The sequence below is a fragment of the Haliotis rufescens genome, unplaced genomic scaffold (genome assembly GCF_023055435.1).
Source record: "Haliotis rufescens isolate VD_foot unplaced genomic scaffold, xgHalRufe1.0.p SCAF_22, whole genome shotgun sequence".
Taxonomy (NCBI): domain Eukaryota; kingdom Metazoa; phylum Mollusca; class Gastropoda; order Lepetellida; family Haliotidae; genus Haliotis; species Haliotis rufescens.
In genome coordinates this window covers 9693172-9713630 of record NW_025963913.1, presented here as the reverse complement: position 1 = coordinate 9713630, position 20459 = coordinate 9693172, and the positions used below count along the sequence as shown (strand labels likewise).

At 38.0% G+C, this 20459-nt stretch overlaps 1 protein-coding gene across 3 annotated transcripts in view; it reads left to right on the top strand.

Moving 5' to 3' along the window:
• LOC124114452 (ankyrin repeat domain-containing protein 26-like) overlaps positions 1-20459 on the top strand; it is a 792436-nt gene that overhangs the window by 200015 nt on the left and 571962 nt on the right. For all 3 annotated transcript variants that reach the window (XM_046475021.2, XM_046475020.2, XM_046475019.2), the window contains exon 8: positions 10048-10102. In XM_046475021.2, coding sequence (XP_046330977.2) covers positions 10048-10102 — 55 coding nt within the window. The remainder of the gene's footprint in view (positions 1-10047; positions 10103-20459) is intronic.

Here is a 20459-nt window from a genome sequence, read left to right as displayed (position 1 = left end):
CAGGGAAACATTAACTATACATGTTCTGTATGTGGGATAGGGGTCAAAGGTCGTTATTGTTTATGTAAGAAACATGGTGCTGATAGGGTCAGGAACCAGATTATTTACGCTAGGAAGAGAGATTACATCGAGAGGAATAGGTTGGGGAGAATTCGTATTTAGATATATGAAAAACAACCATTTAGAGATTTGACTCATTTTGCATATACCATTAAATCAATGGTTTTTGTCAGAGAGTTGAAGGCTTTGGCAAAACAACGTGGTCTACATGGATATTCTCGAATGAGAAAAGCTGAATTGATCGATTTACTCGGTTTGGAATACAAGAAACCCCAGACTGTTAGAGAACTCAAAGCTCAAGCAAAAAACAGTGGGCTGAGAGGTTATTCTCGAATGAGAAAAGCTGAATTGATCGCTTTACTAGATAATAATAAATCCGATAAAAATAATAAATCCGATGATGTTGAAAAAAATAAACCCACTGTTGTTGATAATAATGAGTTAAAATTTGTACCCACAGCCGGCGTTGGTAAATATCTAAGAGGTTGGAGGATGGATATTAATTCCAACATGGATGTTAATGATGTTAAGCCCATCGTATTGAGCAAAATTAACGAGGAATTAGATGATTTACATAGTATAAAATACCAGCTGATGATTAAAATGTCATTGAGTAAAAGTAACGCAGACGTTAGCACCGAATATACCGAACCATATTTCCGAAGCAATCAAGAAGTTATAACTGAATCCGATACTATAAACACATCATTAGATACATCAATTCAGAGGATACAAGAAACTTTAGAACGCTGGACTAATAGAGGTTCGGGTTGGGGTGTGGATAAAATCGATAGTTTATATTTAGATATAGCAAATTATATGCCTTTCAGAGGTTGATCTTATATAGATTTACCCCCGTATTATAAAAAGAAAAAAGCCATAATTAACGTAAAAAATAAAGGCGATGACTGTTTCAGAATGAAGATAAGATCTGCATTGTTCCACGTGGACAAACATCCGGATAGACCTTCTAGCTATCCCCAAAACGATGGACTAAACCTTGATGGTATAGACGAAACTACACCAATATCACAAATTGATAAGGTGGAAAAGCAAAATAATTTAGCTATAAATGTTTTAGGACATTCTTCTTAAGGAATTGTTGTACACAGGATAAGCTCCAATCCTGAACATATTCCCAGAATCAATTCATTTCTGATCGAAAAAGATGGTAAATATCAATATACATGGATAAAGAGTTTAAGCAGACTATTATGCGTTCAAACAAAACATAAAGAAAAGAAATATTTCGGCGAAAGATGCCTACATGGGTACAGCAGACAAGATCTATTAGAAGCGCATAAGGAAGACTGCAGAGGTGTTGGACAGAATGCTATCAGGATTGATATGCCTAAAGAGGGGAAAAATATATTAAAATTTGAACATTATTGTAATCAAAAGCCAGTACCGTACATAATTTACACCAACTTGGAAGCGCTTATCAAACCTATAGATTATTCTGAACGCAATACTGATAGTAGTTTTACGTACAAAACTCAAGAACATATTCCTTGTGGGTTTGGATATAAAGTTGTAAGGTATGATGGGAAAACAAACCCGCCCGTGATTTACAGAGGTCCCAATGCAGCGGGAAAGTTCCTAGAATATCTACAAAATGAAGAGAGAATAATCAGGGGAAAATTTATCGCGTAAGAAACCTATGTGTATGACAAGGGATGATTGGAGGGCCTATAAGAAGTCAAAGAGTTGTCATGTTTGTAAAAAAACGCTGAATGGGGATTCCATAAGAGATCATTGCCATGTCACGGGTAATTATCGGGGAGCCCTGCGTAACGAGTGTAACTTGAAACTAAAAATGAATTCTCAAACAATACCCATCCCCGTTGTGTTTCATAACCTTAGAGGATATGATTCACATCTCATTATGCAAGCTATCTCAAAGACGACGGCGGCTTAATGTGCATTCCTAATGATATGGAAAAATACATATCGTTCTCGTTGACTAAAACTATACATTATACGGACAAGGATGGGAAAGCCAGAATAAAGCAAAGTAATGGACTTAGATTCATAGACTCTGTACAGTTTCTGTTATCTTCCCTGGACAATTTAGCTAATGCGAACTATCCCGATGACTTTTCAATAACAAATCAATATACTGATCGGTGTCGTCATTTGTTGCTGAGAAAAGGTGTATATCCTTACGAATATATGGATGATTGGTCTAGATTAAACGAAACTAAATTACCACCTCTTGAATCATTCTATAGTAACTTAACAGAATCTAAAATAACCGATGCCGATTATGAACACGCTCTGACGGTGTAGGATAAATTAGGTTGTAAGAATTTAGGCGATTATCATGATCTGTACTTAAAAAACGATGTACTGTTACTCGCCAATATATTCGAGATATTTAGAAAGACATGTTTAAAACAATACGGCTTGGACCCGGCATGGTACTATTCCAGTCTTGGACTATTGTGGGATGCATTGTTGAAGAAGACTGGTGTAGAACTAAAACTACTCACCGATTACGATATGCACTTGTTTATTGAGAAAGGATTAAGAGGTGGTATATCGATGGTAGCGAACAGGTATTCTAAGTCTAATAATAAATTAGTGGAAGGATATGATCCGAGTAAACCCGACACGCATATATTATATCTTGACGCCAACAATTTGTACGAATGGGCTATGAGTCAACCTTTACCCACGGGTGGTTTTGAGTGGGTCGATGTGAATGATATCGAAGTGAATGATATCCATAATATCAATGCGAATAAAGGGTACATACTAGAAGTTGACTTGGAATATCCAAATTCGTTACATAAAGACCATAACAGTTATCAACTAGCTCCCGAAAGATTAATGGTTAATAAAGATTGGATGTCGGAATATCAACACTCCTTGATGGGTAATACAAGGTTAGCTAACGTAGAAAAACTCGTACCAAGTTTGATGGATAAGACAAAATATACTGAACAGCATTGAAAATGCACCAGCAATAAATCTTGAAATATTACAAAAACAACTTGCGCAAGGACTGATTTTGATTAGAACAGACATAGACGGATTATTAAGAAAGACAACAAAGGAAACAGGAAAACCACACAGTAATTACATTTACGTCATCAGTGTAAGGAAGACACATAGGGTTAAAATGAAAAGTCAATATCTGGTATGTCCGCCAATGGCAGCAACACAGGCCATGCAACGTCTTCTCATTGATCGAATATGTCTGCGAATAGTGTTCTGGGGCATTCCACTCTTGACGTAGTGTATCTTCAAGTTCTCTCAGGTTCTGTACTTGTGGATGACGTGAGGCGTTGACCCAGGTAATCCCATAGATGTTCAATTGGCGATAGATCGAGTGACAGGGCTGGCCATGGAAGCAGAGGCACATTATTGTTCGCTAGGTACTGTGTTGAAACACGTGCTGTGTGCGCTCTTGCATTATCTTGCTGGAAGGTGTGCATATCCTGGTGCTGATGAAAGAATGGGATGACGTGATTTGCCAATATGTTATTCCTGTAGTAAAGTGCATTAACTTTTCTAAGTCAAAACATGGAGCTCTGTTCGATGGTTATGACTGATGCCGCCCCACACCATGACACTCCCTCCCCCCCATCGATCTGTCTGTACAACGCAGTCATTGTGGTATTGTTCTCCATGTTGACGCCACACTCGCAGTCGACCGTCGGCATTCCGTAAATGAAAACGGGACTCATCAGAGAACAGCACACCACGCCACTGCCACAATCTCCAATAACGATGCCTTTTGGCCCAATGCAGACGTTCATTTCGATGTCGATCAGTGAGTATGGGTCCAACATATGGACGTCAAGCACATAGACCTGCTGAGTGGAGATGTCGACTTACGGTGTCAGCACTGATCAATTCCGTCAGCCTTGTACGGTTGCTGCAGTCCTGGTAGCCGGAAGTGTACGATCACGAAGATGCCGACGAACAATATGGAGATCCTGACGTGGTGTAGTTACACGACGTTGACCCGGACGTGGTCGATCTCTGGTGGTTCTTGTCTGCTGGTATCTGCTCAATAGCCTGAGGACTGTTGAATGATGGCATTGAAACCATTGTGCAACGACTCTACTTGACGTACCAACTTGAAGCATGCCCAAGGCACGTTCACGTTCCTCTGCTGTTAATCTTGGCATTTCTTGTGTCAGTACCCTTTACGTCTGCAGCAACAAGTGATGTGGCTTTTAAAAGTCTGTCTTTTATAGCCCTATTCTGCATGCTTCCCGTGAAACAAAACATGTTTTCCATGAAGTGCATGCAATTTGTTGCGTTTTGGCGATGTCGCTCACAAAAAAATTTAGGAATGTGTTTTGACGTGCTGTTCTTCTTCATGCTTCGTCCAGAACGTCGTATATTACTCATTCACTTATATATTTTCATATGACTTAAGCCTGGATAAAAATACATCCATTTTCATGGTGGTGCGTTTTCAATGCTGTTCAGTATATATAGTTCACTACAGAAATGTCCAATTATATCTATCGTTAGGTATGAAACTAAAGAAAATACACAGAGTTCTAAAGTTTGATCAAAACCCTTGGATGGAGCCCTACATAAGACTGAACACAGATTTAAGAAAGATAGCTACCAGCGATTTTGAAAAGAACCTATATAAGCTCATGAATAACTCAGTATTTGGTATGGAGAATCTAAGGAAGCATGTTGATGTTAAATTAGTCAGGTCTAATGAGGAAGAAAGACTGAGGAAACTTATAGCCAGTCCGGCTTTTAACAGAAGCAAGATATTTGATAACGACTTAGCTGCGTTGCATATGCAGAAGAGTAATATAAAATTCATAGCCAGTCCGGCTTTTAACAGAAGCAAGATATTTGATAACGACTTAGCTGCGTTGCATATGCAGAAGAGTAATATAAAATTCAACTGACCGGTGTACGTCGGTATGAGTATTCTCGACTTGTCAAAACACTTAATGTATGACTTTTATTACAACGAACTTAAGAAGCAATACGGCGATAGATGCGAGGTGTTATATACCGACACAGATTCTTTGTTGATGGAAATACAAACCGAGAATGTGTATAAAGATATGGCAGAAAAAATAGATATGTAGGACACAAGCGATTACCCAAAAGGTGTACAGAAGTATGTTGTAAAAAAGCATATCAAACACGAACAGTATAAAGAAGTATTATTCAACGGTAGAACATTCAAACACGAGATGAACTCTTTAAGAAGTTACAATCATAGGATATATGGATTAAGAATGAACAAGACATCATTATCCCCCTTAGATACAAAGAGATGGATTGATAAGGATGGTGTAACTACCTACGCTTATGGTTATGGTGGTAATACTGTATCGTTGGGAACTATGAACAACTCTTCTCGTACAAATGCCCTGCCCAGTCCATCTTTAAGATAATAAAGGATAGGCTCTCCTTCTTTCATAACAAATCGACTAATGTTATATATCTTAAGGGACCAAATCGGATCGGTTGCGGGACGTAGGCCTCCTTCGAGTTCACCGGGCTGGTATAAATATCTTACACTTACTCTATCCGGAAGTTTTTGTTCTTTGCCTCTCCTCAGTGCTGAAGTTCGGAAGTCACGGATTTCATTTTAATCGCATCGAATGGTTTCTTCCCAATTAATCTTGTTACTTCATTATTCAGCGCTGATACAACAGCTGATAATCGTGTCACCCATTCGGTTGATCTCAATCGTTCCAATTTCATTTCGATCCCATACTGATAGCCAAACAACCATTTCGCTAATGTCCGGTTAAATCTTTCGACGATAGCTTGACTACGGTGGGCCTCTTTTTCACCACGCCTGATTTTGACATCGTGCTTTGTTAAAAGTTTAGTTACCGATCCCATAAACTCGCGACCAGGATCTGCTTGAAATAGCTTAGGCCATTTTAGTGGTCCGCGTTTATATATGCGACTCAGTGCATTAGCTACTTCTGTTGAATCTTTCAAAGTTAATGGCTCAGCCTCTTTGTATCGACTAGCCACATCCACTGCGGTTAAAGCGTATTTATACGTTTTGCGTCTTACCTTATCATGGGGAAGAAACAAGAGGTCAGCCTGATGAACTTCATTCGTTGTAGAAATATCAAACTTCTTCCTCGGTATATAACGCGTTGCTGGTAAGTATATTTGCCACATCGCTTGTTTCTTTAACCAATCCTTGGCCACATCTTTAGATACCTTAGCTGCAGTGGCTAATTTTTTTATTGCTCCTATACCTTTCCAATATCCTTGTGGGCTATAGTAAATTTTATCCATAATTAATTAATATTGATGTTTCTTTTTATAAGAATCATGACGATCGTTGAATCACATCATCATTTTTGCATAAAAAATTCCCGCTGTAGTGGTGGTATAGGTATATAAATCTGGCTCCAGTGGGGTTGCGGCAGAATCACCATTACCTATACTACTTATGTGAATAACCCCAATTTACTGCCCAACTTCGCAAGATCAATGTGCAGTCTTTGTCTTGAAAATCTTCTTGCATTATGCATATAGGTTGTTGTTGTTGTTGTTATTAAAAAACTTGAAAGCACTTAAACCCAGTCACAGTGGATGGGGGACATATTAATAGGTGCTGTCCTTCTGTCTTTCCGTCTGTTTCTATTTAGGAATATTTGTAATTTTAGTTTTTTAAGGTTTCCATAATAACTCATTGAGCCAATGTACATATGAGGATAGGACTTGTTCATTCAATATGTCTGGACCAAACTTTGCAGAGATATCAGCAACTTCTACGGTGATACTGGTTATCCTTAGCAACTTGCACAAGTACTAATGTAACAATATAACTAATAAAGAATACCAGAACAATTTAAACAATAACCATTTAACATCACATAATAAACTCTAGAATACTTACAATATTCCTATTATAATGCCTTTCTTTAGATTATCAGTTATTATTAAAATACTATGAGTCTCACACTTATACATACCTAGCAATACAAACCTATGATGTAAAAAAATATTATTAATCTAAAAAATATGAAGTGTTCCAACAGTTACATGATCTATAAGTGAAGCTATTCTAAGTATTGAAAACAAAGCATTACCGTGACCTTATTTCTATTTCTACAGTATGCATAATAACCTGTGACGTCAACCACACTAATTCCGGTTATAAAATATATGCTTTTCTGTTATACTTCTGATTTTTTTATTACTGGTAATAACATTACAACATATAAGTTTACCAAGTTTATAGAGTCTTAGGATTCCTTTAAGTGCCTAATAGACAGCTAAAATTGAAATCTAACACTTTGACAGCAAAATACTGAATGACTTAAGCTAAAAATTGAATACGAAATCTTTTGCTGAACCACAGATTTTAATAATTGACAAATACATACTTTCTAATGTTTTCATACATAAAACAGTAGTGTAAGCATGGTGTAGGGCTGTCTGGTGTTTAATTTGATTACATACCAGAAATAAATAATTATAAGTAATGATGATCAGATCCGTGTCATTGATTTATTTGGTTTTGCCCAACATGGCTACAGAAATCATCGTGACATCATTCACTAAACCTTACATCACGTCACAACCCTTCTGTCGCAATTAGTTGTGACTTGATAATTGCATTTTCAACCATCTGTCGATTATCGTCATTACAATGGGACAGAAGTTTAAAAGATAGGAGGACCTAATTTCTAATTAAATTTGAGCATAAAACATCAGACAAATACAACCAGTTCTGTAGGGCTAACACTATTTATACAATTTTTAATTTTTCAAGTGTTAAGGAATTTTGGAAAATGTTATTATTTCCTGTTTCCAAGACAACAAATTTAGCAACAATTGTAGGATTTTTTTGTTTTTGTTTAATGCTGGAAGCCATGTTTTATCGAACGAGAAGCAGCAATTACTATTTATTGCTTCAAACTGAACGAGAGCCATGGGACATCTAAGTTTAATGCAAGAAGAATGGTTTTTTTCTCAAACATGAATTTAGATAATTCATTGTACTTACAACTTTGTAACAGAAGGTTCTTTAACCATGATGTAAAAATCAAATGCAGTAAGAAGTGTTTCCAAAACTGGAAGTGAATTGATACAAGCTGGAAGTATTAATAACTTTGTTATAAACTGAGATAGAATTATGGGTCTCTCTGGTTTATAATATTAATGCAGTAAGAATGTGTTTTCCAAAACCTTGAGTGACATGATTGGAATTGGAAGATTGAGATTTAAAGACTTTCTTGTCTTAACATCTTATAAATTAGCATCTGTTTTCTGAAATTTTCAGAGTGAATAAGAATACTCTTTAAGAAAATTCTAAGCTAAGAGTTAATAGCCAAATGATATGTAAACCATCCAAGATGGCCTCAATGTATGTCAAATTGGAAAATCCTAAGTGGCTACTAACAGCTATATATACTCAACAACAAAAGTTCCTGTGACCAATATTTTAGTGTATTTTTCAAACAATTAAAGTTTGGTTTTCAATATTGTAGTACATGTATCGAATCAAGTCACAAAAACACAACTGCTACCGAAAAGAATGCATTCCATGCAAAAGTTGACTTTTATGCAAGCCCCATGCATTTCACTACCCAAGAATGGGTATTAAAACATGTGCGTTAACAGGATTCCATATGCATTGTTTATTATCGTGCTGACAACAACCACTCAGAAAATTGGTATGCTTGAAGCAGGATCGAGTCAACGTGATGTTGCAAGACAATTTAATGTCCACAGAAACACCATTTGGTGTTTATGGCAACGTTTGCAACAGATGATCCTCGGCGTGACAGGCCACGCATAACCAATAATGGACAAGACAACTGGAATTCGAACAACATACCTACGAAATTGATTCCAGCCAGCAACAGTGACTGCAAGAAGCATTCCTGGCCTTCGACCATTATCTTCACAAACCGTACGTCGCTGCCTCAGATGTGCAGGGATTGTCGCCAGAAGACCCGCCAGACGTCCCATTTTGACAGGAAACCATCGTCAAGCATGTCTACAGTGGTGCAGACAGCATCTACTTTGGACGGCCATGCAGTGGGGACAAGTTCTATTCACTGACGAGTCTTGTTTTCACCTCAGCCACAGTGATGGACGGATTTGAGTGTACCGACATCGAGGTGAACGTTACGTCAATCATTGTGTCATGGAAGAAGATCGGTTCGTTGGCGGCAGCATTATGGTATGGGGTTGGATTACAGCAAGACAGAGGACCCGTTTGATATTGGTAGAGGGAAATTTCAATGGACAGCGCTACCGCGATGAGATCATCGGCCCTGTTGTTCTACCATTTTGCGTCGTCATGGTCCAGGTATTACCTTTCAACATGACAACGCCCCGCCTCATATTGCTGGACTTGTTCAGGATTCTCTTCAACAAAACAACATGAATGTCATCCCCTGGCCAGCTTGCTCCCCTGATCTCTCACCAATCGAGCACATGTGGGATGAGATGGATCGGCCCCTTCAACGTCAACCACGTGTTCCACAGACACTCCAGGAACTTCGAAACATGCTCCAGCAGATATGGACAGATATCCCACAGAACTTTGTGCGATGCCTGGTCCATTCCATGAGACGAAGATGTGTTGCTCGCATCGCAACCAGAGGTGGACACACACACTATTGATTTGTAAATTGACATTTTGGCATGTTCATGTGTTTTTTTAATGAAATCACGCATTTTCTGAAGTCAATATGGCAAATTAAACCATTTGAACACTTACAGGAGTCTTTTATCTGTTGCAAACCGAAATTGTTTCAAATTTGGTAAAAAAACATAACTTTGCATTAAATCTTATTCAATGTCACAGGAACTTTTGTTGTTCAGTATATGTGGTTTGTAATTATTTTTTCTTCTGTTTAATTTTATCTTCTTCTGTTGTATTGTCTTTTTGTGGTGATTGCAGTGGTGGATTTCGATCTCTTTTTTTGAGGATAAAAATAAATGTCATTTCCATAATTGTCTGTTCATGATGACAAAATGTTTATGCCTTTTGTCTCTTTGTTACAGGTGGCAGTAGCAAAAGTGAACCTTGCCAAGTGTATTCCTCACAGTGACGATGGAGGTAATTTGCTTTACTGATAGTTTACATTCAGTTAAACGACATAGAGTACAGACTCCTCTCGCCCAAAACATTGGATAATGATTTGAGTGAGTTACAAGAGTCCTTGTCATATCACCATTTGATTCCTGATAAGTAGAATAGTTTTAAGTTGAAGTTCCCCTACATGATACATTTTCTGGGTCCCCTTGGCCACTTCCATTGACATTTTCATCATTTAACCAGAAAACATATTGTATAACATGATATTGCAGTTTTCCCATTTACCGGTAGTTACCAGTTTTTAACTGGTAAAATTAGACTTGAACCGTTAATTCATGTGAGTGCCAGTCCCTGTGGACCAGCAAATAAAGTACCTTATAATTATAAATCTTTGTTGTTGAACAAAACATCGGCGATATTCATACGAGTATATTTCGTGAACAAAGTCAGCTTTTCTGTTACCATCGGGCTTCCCCATGTCTATTTTTAGTGCAAGGAAATAACATTTTGCTTAGCTTCAAGGTTAAATATATTGAGTCAAATTAAAAACTCCACATTTTTAAAAGTAATCCCATATATTATATACAACAGACAAATGTATCAGAGAAGGTCATTTTTAATCATTAATGTCCAAAGCAGGGGTCCGGAAAATTTAAAATCCCAATCGGACATTTGCATTTAGGCCACGCCCCCTTCAAATAGCGTATTTTAGTACGACTTTTCACACACATTACAAGTTTACGTATTCATAATATGATGAATTATGAATTGTTTCAATTTAAATTGTTTAATTCAGCGGACAATTAATAACAAATAATATCATTTTAGATTTACATGGAAAACATACGTTTGTTTCTGTTATAATAACGATCTGTTAACGTAGTGAACGGTCTAATTAATATTCATGAGTTATATTCATGAGTCTGCTCAAGTGTACGCGTTGTAACATTTGGATCGAGACTATTATCCCATATTTGGTTATCACGTGACCTCACAGGAAATCTTTTTTTTAAACTAAAGATTTTTTAAAAACAAGACAGATAATTTAATCACAAATACTAAAATATCGTTGATAGCAATAGTTATTTGAATACTTTTTTCATCTGTACTTATTTATTGACCATAAAAAAAATTGGATGTCGATCGTCCGAGAAAGCAAAATGGCGGTCAATTAAGATTCAATATACGACTAGCTACTGAAAACAATAAAATCTGCAAATCCTCATTGTATGTCAACCAAGTGAAAGTCGTTAGCCACGACTTACAAAATGATCGTCCAGAATTTGAGGGTTTGGCAGATCCGCTCGACTGATCTGCATCGGTCGACTGGCTGTCGTCACGCTTTCGCTTCTTGTCTGAGGTTACGTATCGTAGCATTGTGAGGATAATGAGGTACATCGATGATGCAAGGTATTAATGTACAGTTGTAAACACCTTTCACTCAAATTAACAAGATGTTCTCAGTAATTAATCCTCGATTAATCAGTGTCAACTCAGTTTATTGTCTATTACAGTGATTGACTGATTGGACTATCATGTAGGTACGATGTATTTATAGCAATCAAAACAAACAAAGCTTGTCAGTGTAGTTAATCTTCATTGTGTTGCAACTGCAGACAGAAACTGCTCAGTCCTAACTGTTGATCATGTCCGGTCAAAATTTAAGAATGTCCGGACAATACTTTTTAAAATGTCCGGTAAGCAATATTTTAAAATGGACATTTGAGATTCCCAATCGGACATGTCCGGCGCATATGACGGTTTCCGGACCCCTGGTCCAAAGTAAGGATTTTAATTAACGGTGGTAACCATAATTTGTTCCAAGCACCTACTGTATTTGGTAATAACATCAACAGTTTAAATCATAAGTCCCAAGCACGAGAATCTGATGGCACACAAGTTCAGTAGCGTGTATGGCCACCATGTGCGTTGACAACTGCCACACAACGCCTCCGCATGGACCTTGTGATGCTTGTGAACACATGATTGGGAAGACGACACCATTGTTGCTGCAAAGTAGTGCCAAGATCTTGCAAATTCTGTGGTTGGTTCTGGAGAGTGCACAGACTTCTGCCAAGAGCATCCCAGACGTGTTCGATGGGATTGAAGTCAGGAGACCTTGACGGCCAGTCCATGACGTTGACATTCTGAAGGAAATTCCTTGTCAAAATTGCTGTGTGGGGTCTGGCATTGTCGTGTTGGAAGATCAAACCGGGTCCATGTGCTGCCATAAAAGGCAGAAGTTCTGGTGCCAGTACCTGGTCGCAATAAGCAGCAGCGTTGAGGTTGCCACGGATGACAAGAAGCCTGGAATGTGCGTTGCCACAGAAAGCACCCCACACCATGACACTTCCGCCTCCAAATCTGTCAACTTCCTGTACACAACACTGGGCGTAACGTTCATGACCGCACCTCCACACCCTAGCCCTACCATCAGCAAATCGAAGATTAAATCGGGATTCATCACTGAAGACGACTTGATTCCAATTCCAAGTCCATCGTAAGTGTCGCTGTGGCCACAATTGCCGTTGACGTCTGTGTAATTGAGTCAGAATCGGCCCGCAGTATGGCTGTCGTGCTTGAAGGTGAGCAGTTCTCAGACGAACAGTTTGCGCACTCAGTCTACCCCTAAACAGTTCATTTCTGGTTGATGTAGCCGTCAAAAATCGGTTACGGAGGTGATGTAAAACAATCTGACGATCCTCTGCATGTGACGTCACACGTGGTCGACCTGGCCGAGGTCAATCAGCGGTGGTACCCGTTTGCTGTAGACGCGTCTGTAAATCATAAACAGTCCGTCGACTACAACCCATCGTCCTTGCGACTTCAGCTGCAACATGCCGATAGCACGTTCACGTTGCACATTTGAAATGCGTGGCATGACAAATGTCCGTAAAGACTTTTGTTTTCTTGTGTTTTTCTTTTTTTTAATGACAAGTATGGCTGAAAACACGTGCAGTATTATGGCCACATGACCAGTTGCACGTGAAAAAACACTTTTGCCACTATAGTGCTGTGCACATGATTTTGATAGATTCACCTGCACAAAAATGGGTGTTATCTGAAGACAATACGTGGCCATTACTGTTTAAATACACAATAAGGGCCCACAATGACAACTGGTCAAAATGTTAAAATTTTAGGATTGTGAAGTTTTTAATTTGGTTCAGTATATATATTTGTTGCGACTTAGTCTCGAAATATTCAACAACAAAATGAGAAAATTGTGACAGAACTTTGTGTGAATGAAGTGTAGATCTAACTAAGTTACTTCAGAGAGCACGTCATTGCACTGAACATGATGTTGAAAGAATTAAAAACAGGTAATTTTCATATGTTTTTTGTTTGTTGAAAGTTGGGGCTGACAAATATAAGGGAGTGCAGGTAATTTTTTCCCTTATGGACTGGACTGATATTGTTTATCCATGGAAGAATTTTCATCCATTAAGAGCACACCTATACCAATAATAGATGATGGTATTTTAAGGTTTTGACCTAATTTGTTTTGAAGCCATGCTCTGCTTGGACATCTGAGGGATCTCATATCTTGTACCTTCTACTATATCCATGGGAAATGTTTTTGACACATTGACCTGTCATGTCACTCTCATTATGTCACTTTGAATCCCGGCTCCATCGATCTAATTTCAAGCCATGCATGACACTTACGTATCGATATCAAAAGCGAAGATGTCGAAGAAAAGTTCATCCATGCCTACAAGCCGGAGTACACGTTCTAATCCTCATACATCGGTTCCTCCTAACAATGTCGTCGAAAGTGGAAGGGTCAATGTTACCTTGGTCTCCCGAACGCCGACTTCCAACCCATATTTGACAGCCACACAACTATGGGCGTCTTTATTGGACATAGGATTTCGTATTCTAGCATCTTGGAGTAGGAGGACGATGATGCAGATCAGAGTGCGACATGAGAGAGGTCATGACCCAGATCCAGGCAGCCATCAAGTACTGTGATGTCATCGGACAGTTTACCTCTCGCTTCAACATCAGCTCAGTCCCCAGCCCAGGTTTCTTTACGCCCAAGGAACGTCAGTCCTGATGACTTAGCATTGGAATTTCCAGCTGATAATGTTGCTATCAGAATTGTTGATCTTCACGACACCACACTCACTGACGCCAATTCATTCATTCGCACTGAGCAGCTTCCGCCATCTTCTCCTTCTGTTGATCTGCTTGGCATCCGGCGAGAGTTACAGGAGTTAAAAGATCTTGTTTAGACTGTCGTCAAGGATAAGCATTGTGATGCCACACGTCAAGACAACACCATGCAGCCTCCAACAGTTGGACAGCCAGTTTCATCTAACTCTTTGCTGCATATTGACACTGTCACACCAGCCATTGTGAAACACATTCAAGCAGGTAAAACGGTGAACATAGCACTTCTTCTACTTCCTAACCAAACATCAGGGGAATACCGAACTGCCAAATTCAACGGACAGACATTCCAACTGAAGGATGATCACAGGCTTAACAAGTCACTCACTCTGCCCGAATTCCTAGATGCGTTTGGCATATATAAACAGATCTTTTGTGCAGGTAATCAAGAGAGGTCAGACGACTTAGACAATCATCAAAGAAATGTGATGTACTTAGCAAAACACTATGGTGGTACTGCATTTTATGATTACCATAAAATGCTTGCTTCAAGAATTGCTGCATACGCCGAATTTGGAACACCAGTTCGTTGGGGTGAGAAAGATTCTGGGCCTAGATTTTCGAAACGATCGTAGCCCTAAAATTATCGTAAATTTGTCGTAAGGAAATCATAGGCTATCGTAGCATATTTTCGAAACTATCGTAGCCCTAAGATATCTTAAGTTTGTCGTAAATCAAAGATAGCCCTATACCTGTCGTAAGTTTATTTTATCTTCATCCAAGATGGCGGCATACTTTTCCATAGATATTTTGCCAAACAATTAGTCCGCTTTACGTTCAAACATTGACATTTCATTTTGTAAAACTGAGTGATTCAAATTGACACTTCGAAAACACGAAGAACGCATCAAGGATTTCACGTCTAAAATGTTCTTAATCGCGACAGCGATACACATAACTGTGGAGTCGATAGCTTACATTATTTTTCTATCCGAGTCCATGCTGAAGAAGTGTGAAACAACATACCTTTTCGAAAATTTGGGAAGGATAAAAAGGGAAGGTGTCGGCAGGCAAAAGTAATGACCTTGACCTTATTGATAGTTGAAGGGGAGCTAATCTTAGTTCAAACTCTAGTTGAGAGTGGTTTCTCTTTGTATTCGCCAGGGACACCTTGCTCAATGGTACAATTTTCATAAAGTGCAGAGTTCCGCTGTGTGTCAATGCTTCAGTCTATATTTTCGCATTTTATAAAATTATATCAATCTACATATGCGAAACCTTTATGGTTGTTTTTACATAAGTTTTAACATCTAAAATCGTGTGGGACGGGTGGTTTTAATAACTGAATTTTAACTATACAGTGTAGTATTTATTGACTTAACAAGGACTTAACATTTGTATACAATATCTAATATTTTTCTTGCAAAAGTAATTGTAATTTGTTTCGTTTTAAATTCAATACCTATGTTATCTATATCCTCTTGAAAGACAAATATTTGACAAAAAGTGATTAAAAACTGGCTGTTGAACAATTGCATTCTATAAAAACAGGTGATTAACGGCATATAGATGTATTCCCTTATAAATATAACAATTTACTGAAATTTTGACAGCAAAAGTTAAGCACAGATTTTTGTATCGACAAATCAAATAAAAAATGAGTTCCCATGCTCGTTCTGGTTCTCGTCAAAATGTAGCATAGTTTGCACATTGTCCAAAATTCACTTTCAAATATATATTCGCAGAAAAAAAGTTTATTGAATGAAATTTACTGATTAACATAAAATACACATTTTCAACACAATAATCTTTGCATTCAATAAACCGGTTTTAAAATATTTTGGTCTTTTTAATATTTAAGTCTACATCTTCCCGTTTTATGTTTTAAAAAAATAAAGATATCCTTGAGACCATTCAGACAATAAAATCGTTGTAACGTATAGGGTCAACGGACAAATACTAGTAAATGATCCTCAGCAATTCTGTCAGACAAGCCAAACATCATTGAACTACGTTCTGGAATAGATTTGACACATTACAAAGTATTTCGCTCCTCAGCCAGATTTAAAGGAAATCAGACGAATCAGTTTATTAGCTCTACTTAATTAAAAGGATAGAAAATGACTACATTATATGTATGTTCACGTTTACTTGTGGCGTGTTCCATGAGACAACATAACTTGACAATTCCTAAATTATCTCTCTTTGCGAATGAAAATTAGTGTCACTTTTAAATTTTGAAAATAATTATGGATCTAGATAGATAAAAAAATAATTTCATCAACTAAATACTAATAGCTTGATATTGTATTCAAGTCCTTGGTTTATTCGTGAAATATATTGGATACATAAGTAACAAAACAAACTTAACAAGCTTAGATTGTCATATAAACTTGCTTGTGGGTGCGCTGCTTCCTGAACAATTTTTGTTTTGAGTGTTTCCACGTATAATGTTGGTTTTTACACTAATATAAACTTGACTTTTGACATAAACATAAAAATATACAGTATACATCACTTAACATCAGACTTGAACACGCATGTTAAATGCTGAACGCATATGCAGCTGGGAAATCCCCGTGACGTCACTGGGAAACACCCCGCTTTTTCAATCTCTAACACAAATGAGTTCTCTGTCAGAGCTACGACAGGTATCGTAACTCTGAACGATCTGCGACAGGTTTACGATAGTTTCGAAAATCTATCTTATCTTAACCTTAAGATATCTTATCTTTGAACGTAAGTTGTTAAGATTTATCTTAGCTATTTAAAGATCGTTTCGAAAATCTAGGCCCTGATTTATGGAGTCTGTTTACGTCTGGTCTGAGAGCCAGAGCTTGTGCTGTATGCTACAGTGTGACGCATGCCACAGACATGTGCCCAAGTGTAGCAAGTAGTCCCACCAACACAAATCAGCGCCATCACCAATACAGCCAGCATGACTTCCAACAGAAATTCTCCTCTTCATCAACTGACGCCAGGGGTCGACAAAGAATCAGAATCCAAGGGAAAGAACTGTGCAATAACTTTAATGACCAGGTGTGTCAGAGGTCAAATTGCTATTATGTCCATGCCTGCCTAACTTGTCAGGGTAAACGCCACGTCAAGCACGAGTGCCCAAACCTTTGGGGAAAAAAGATCAACAACCAGGCCAACCCGACCATTCCTTCACCATCCCACCAATATCAACTATTGTGGGAGCCGTACATGAAGGTGAATTTCTTCTGGGCTCGGTGCGAGCAGTTCGAGTTTTCATTCGCCACTCCAAGACTAGGCGTTGTTCGGGGAAGCAGTTATTTATACCTGTGTACGATCTGAGGGTGTTAGCTTTACCATGGCTCAACACAGCAATTGTTTTATTGGAACAATCACAGAATGATATTTCTGGAGGTTCGACACAGGTTTTCGTTAGTCATTATCTTGGCGTTGTGGCTTTCGAGGATGTCGAAGGCATGCGAAGTTAGGCCCTCTGTTTGTAACCCAGCAGGTTACCAACCGCTGACGCAAATAATGAACTTGCCCTATACAGAGCTAGTCTACTTCCATGTGCAGTCTCTCCTTTGCCGCCAGTGAAAGAATATTAGACAATCTTGTTTGTCAACGACAGCTCTGTGACGTAGTAAGTAAAGAATTAGCTGATTAGCTAATTATTTTTTTTATTACTAAGTGTGTATAGGGAATTTCTCTTGAATTCCTTTGTTCAATTTTTTAAATTTTTTTAACAACCCTACCGTAATGCCGTTTTTTTCTGAACCTTTCCACTTCACAGTTTATCGACCATCTGGTGTCATATTGCAGGGTGTGAATTGAGGTTTATTCTGTAGGTTTACCCACCTCCAAAACGTCTGATACAGAGATGCATTAAGGAGTAATGCAGGATAAGTAAAAAATATAGTAAAATCTAAATATTTTTTACATTTGTATGCTTATCCTGCATTACTACATTTAAGGCCCACCTGTCGCAAGAGTTGCCTCCCCACTTTGGCTTCAGAAACCTCAAAAGTATGTTTTTCTAAAAGCTTGGGCGACAGGCAGTGATGTGAAGATGACCTTAGGTGTCATCAAGGTCACAGGACAGCAAGGGAAAGGTCAGTAATTGGGACTTCAGAACAACAACTTTATTTCTTCACCCAGGACCTTCGCAGTTGCGCTGTCCTTCTAGTTGTCATAAGGTAAGCAGTGAATGCATTAAGGAGTAATGCAGGATAAGTATACAAATGTAAAACATATTAATACATACTCGTATTTTAATACGAGGGTAAATCTATATAAGATCAACCTTTGAAAGGCATATCATTTGCTCTATCTAAATATAAATTATCGATTCTATCCACACCCCAACCCGAACCTCTATTAGTCATGATTTCTTAAGTTTCTTGTATCCTCTGAATTGAAGCATCTAATGATGCGCTTATAGACTCAGATTCGGTTATAACTTTTTGTTTGCCTCTGAAATAAGGTTCGGTATATTTGGCGCAATCATATGCGTTATTTTTACTCAATGACATTTTAACCATTAGCTGGTATTTTATACTATTTAAATCATCTAACTCCTCGTTAATTTTCCTTGATACGATGGGTATCATCAACATCCATGTTGCAATTAATATCCATCTTCCAACCTCTTAGATATTTACCAACGCCGGCTGTGGGTACAAATCTTAACTCAACCGGTTCAACAACTGGTTCAACAATGAGTTGATTATTATCGACAACAACATTCAGTAAAGCAATCAATTCAGCTTTTCTTGTGAATAACCTCTCAGCCCACTTTTTTTCGCTTGAGCTTTGTGTTCTTCTGACAGTCTGGGGTTTGTATTCCAAACCGAGGGAAACAATTCAGCTCTTCTCATTCGAGAATAACCATGTAGACCACGTTGTTTTGCCAAGGCCTTCAACTCTCTGACAAAAACCATTGTGATGTAATGGTATATGCAAAATGAGTCTAATGTCTAAATGGCTATTTTTCATATATCTCAACACGTATTCTCCCCAACCTATTCCTCACGGTTGATGTAATTGCTCTTCCTGGCATAAACAATCTGGTTCCTGACCTTATCAGTGCCATGTTTCTCGCATAAGCAGTAACGACCTTTGACCCCTATCCCGCATACAGAACACGTATAGTTTATATTTCCCTGTTTAATGTAGTAAGCATGAATTTCACAGTATAGACCGACACATCATCTGCCACAGATAATGGGCTTTCCCATGAGTGTAAATCGGCACAGATTCATTGTTGTTAAACACCTGTCTTATCATTTGTCGAAATGCAAATCAGCCGAGTTTCTGCCCAGCCTAGGCGTCATGGATATTAATATTGTGTTTCCAGGTCATAGCTCATAAGACTCAGCCGAGGCGTCATGACTTTTAATAGCTCATTGCTTGTGAGTAGTAAGTTGTCAAACTTACAGCTAAGTTATTATTTCCATCTTTTCATGCAATTGCGTGTAATGTAAATGAAATGACATCTCGGCTTTCGTCGCCTCGATTTCTCAGCTCGGATACGATGTTTCAAATATGCCTGAAAATCCTTTGTCACAGCTCCTAACCTAGCACAATATATACACGAAGTTCCATGTTTTTAATTTAGATCGCGAGTTTCCTGCTTGAAACGTTCAGAATAACAAAAACCTTTCGCCAAAATCTTAAATCCATTAAACACGTATCATTGCTGTAATTTGATTGACAGCCTTAGGTCATGTGCTCTAGTTTGACCAATCACCACCCTCGTAGCAGATATAGGCAAGAAAGCATGTTACAGCTACGAAAAGACTCTGGGCAAGGTTTGTGTAGATGAAAAAATAAGCTTTCTAATACGAAGCTTCGAAATGAACGTATTTCTTCATGTTACTGAGCAGACAGCCACTGTTATCGGGAAATTGATGATGACAGATACTATTTACAATTATTTTTCAAGTACTTTTCTGATCATGTAAACATTGAAAATAAAAAAGAAATAGGTAAGTGGATTTTATTATATATTTTTATATTTGACAAAAAGCATCAAATTTTCGCTTCCTTGGTCCTTAATTTGGACATTTCAATGCGTTTGCTTACATTTTTTTTCATTTATGTTTTATTTACTTACTTGGGATAAACATACATATGTAGGATTAGACCTTTCAAATGGTGTATAGCATGTAGTTGCAAAGATGTTTTAGTAGACTGACATTCGGTCTATGAAATCTTATATTACACAATACCCTTCTCGACTCTATAAATAAATACATAATTTCCCCTATGCTGATTTCCTAGCCAG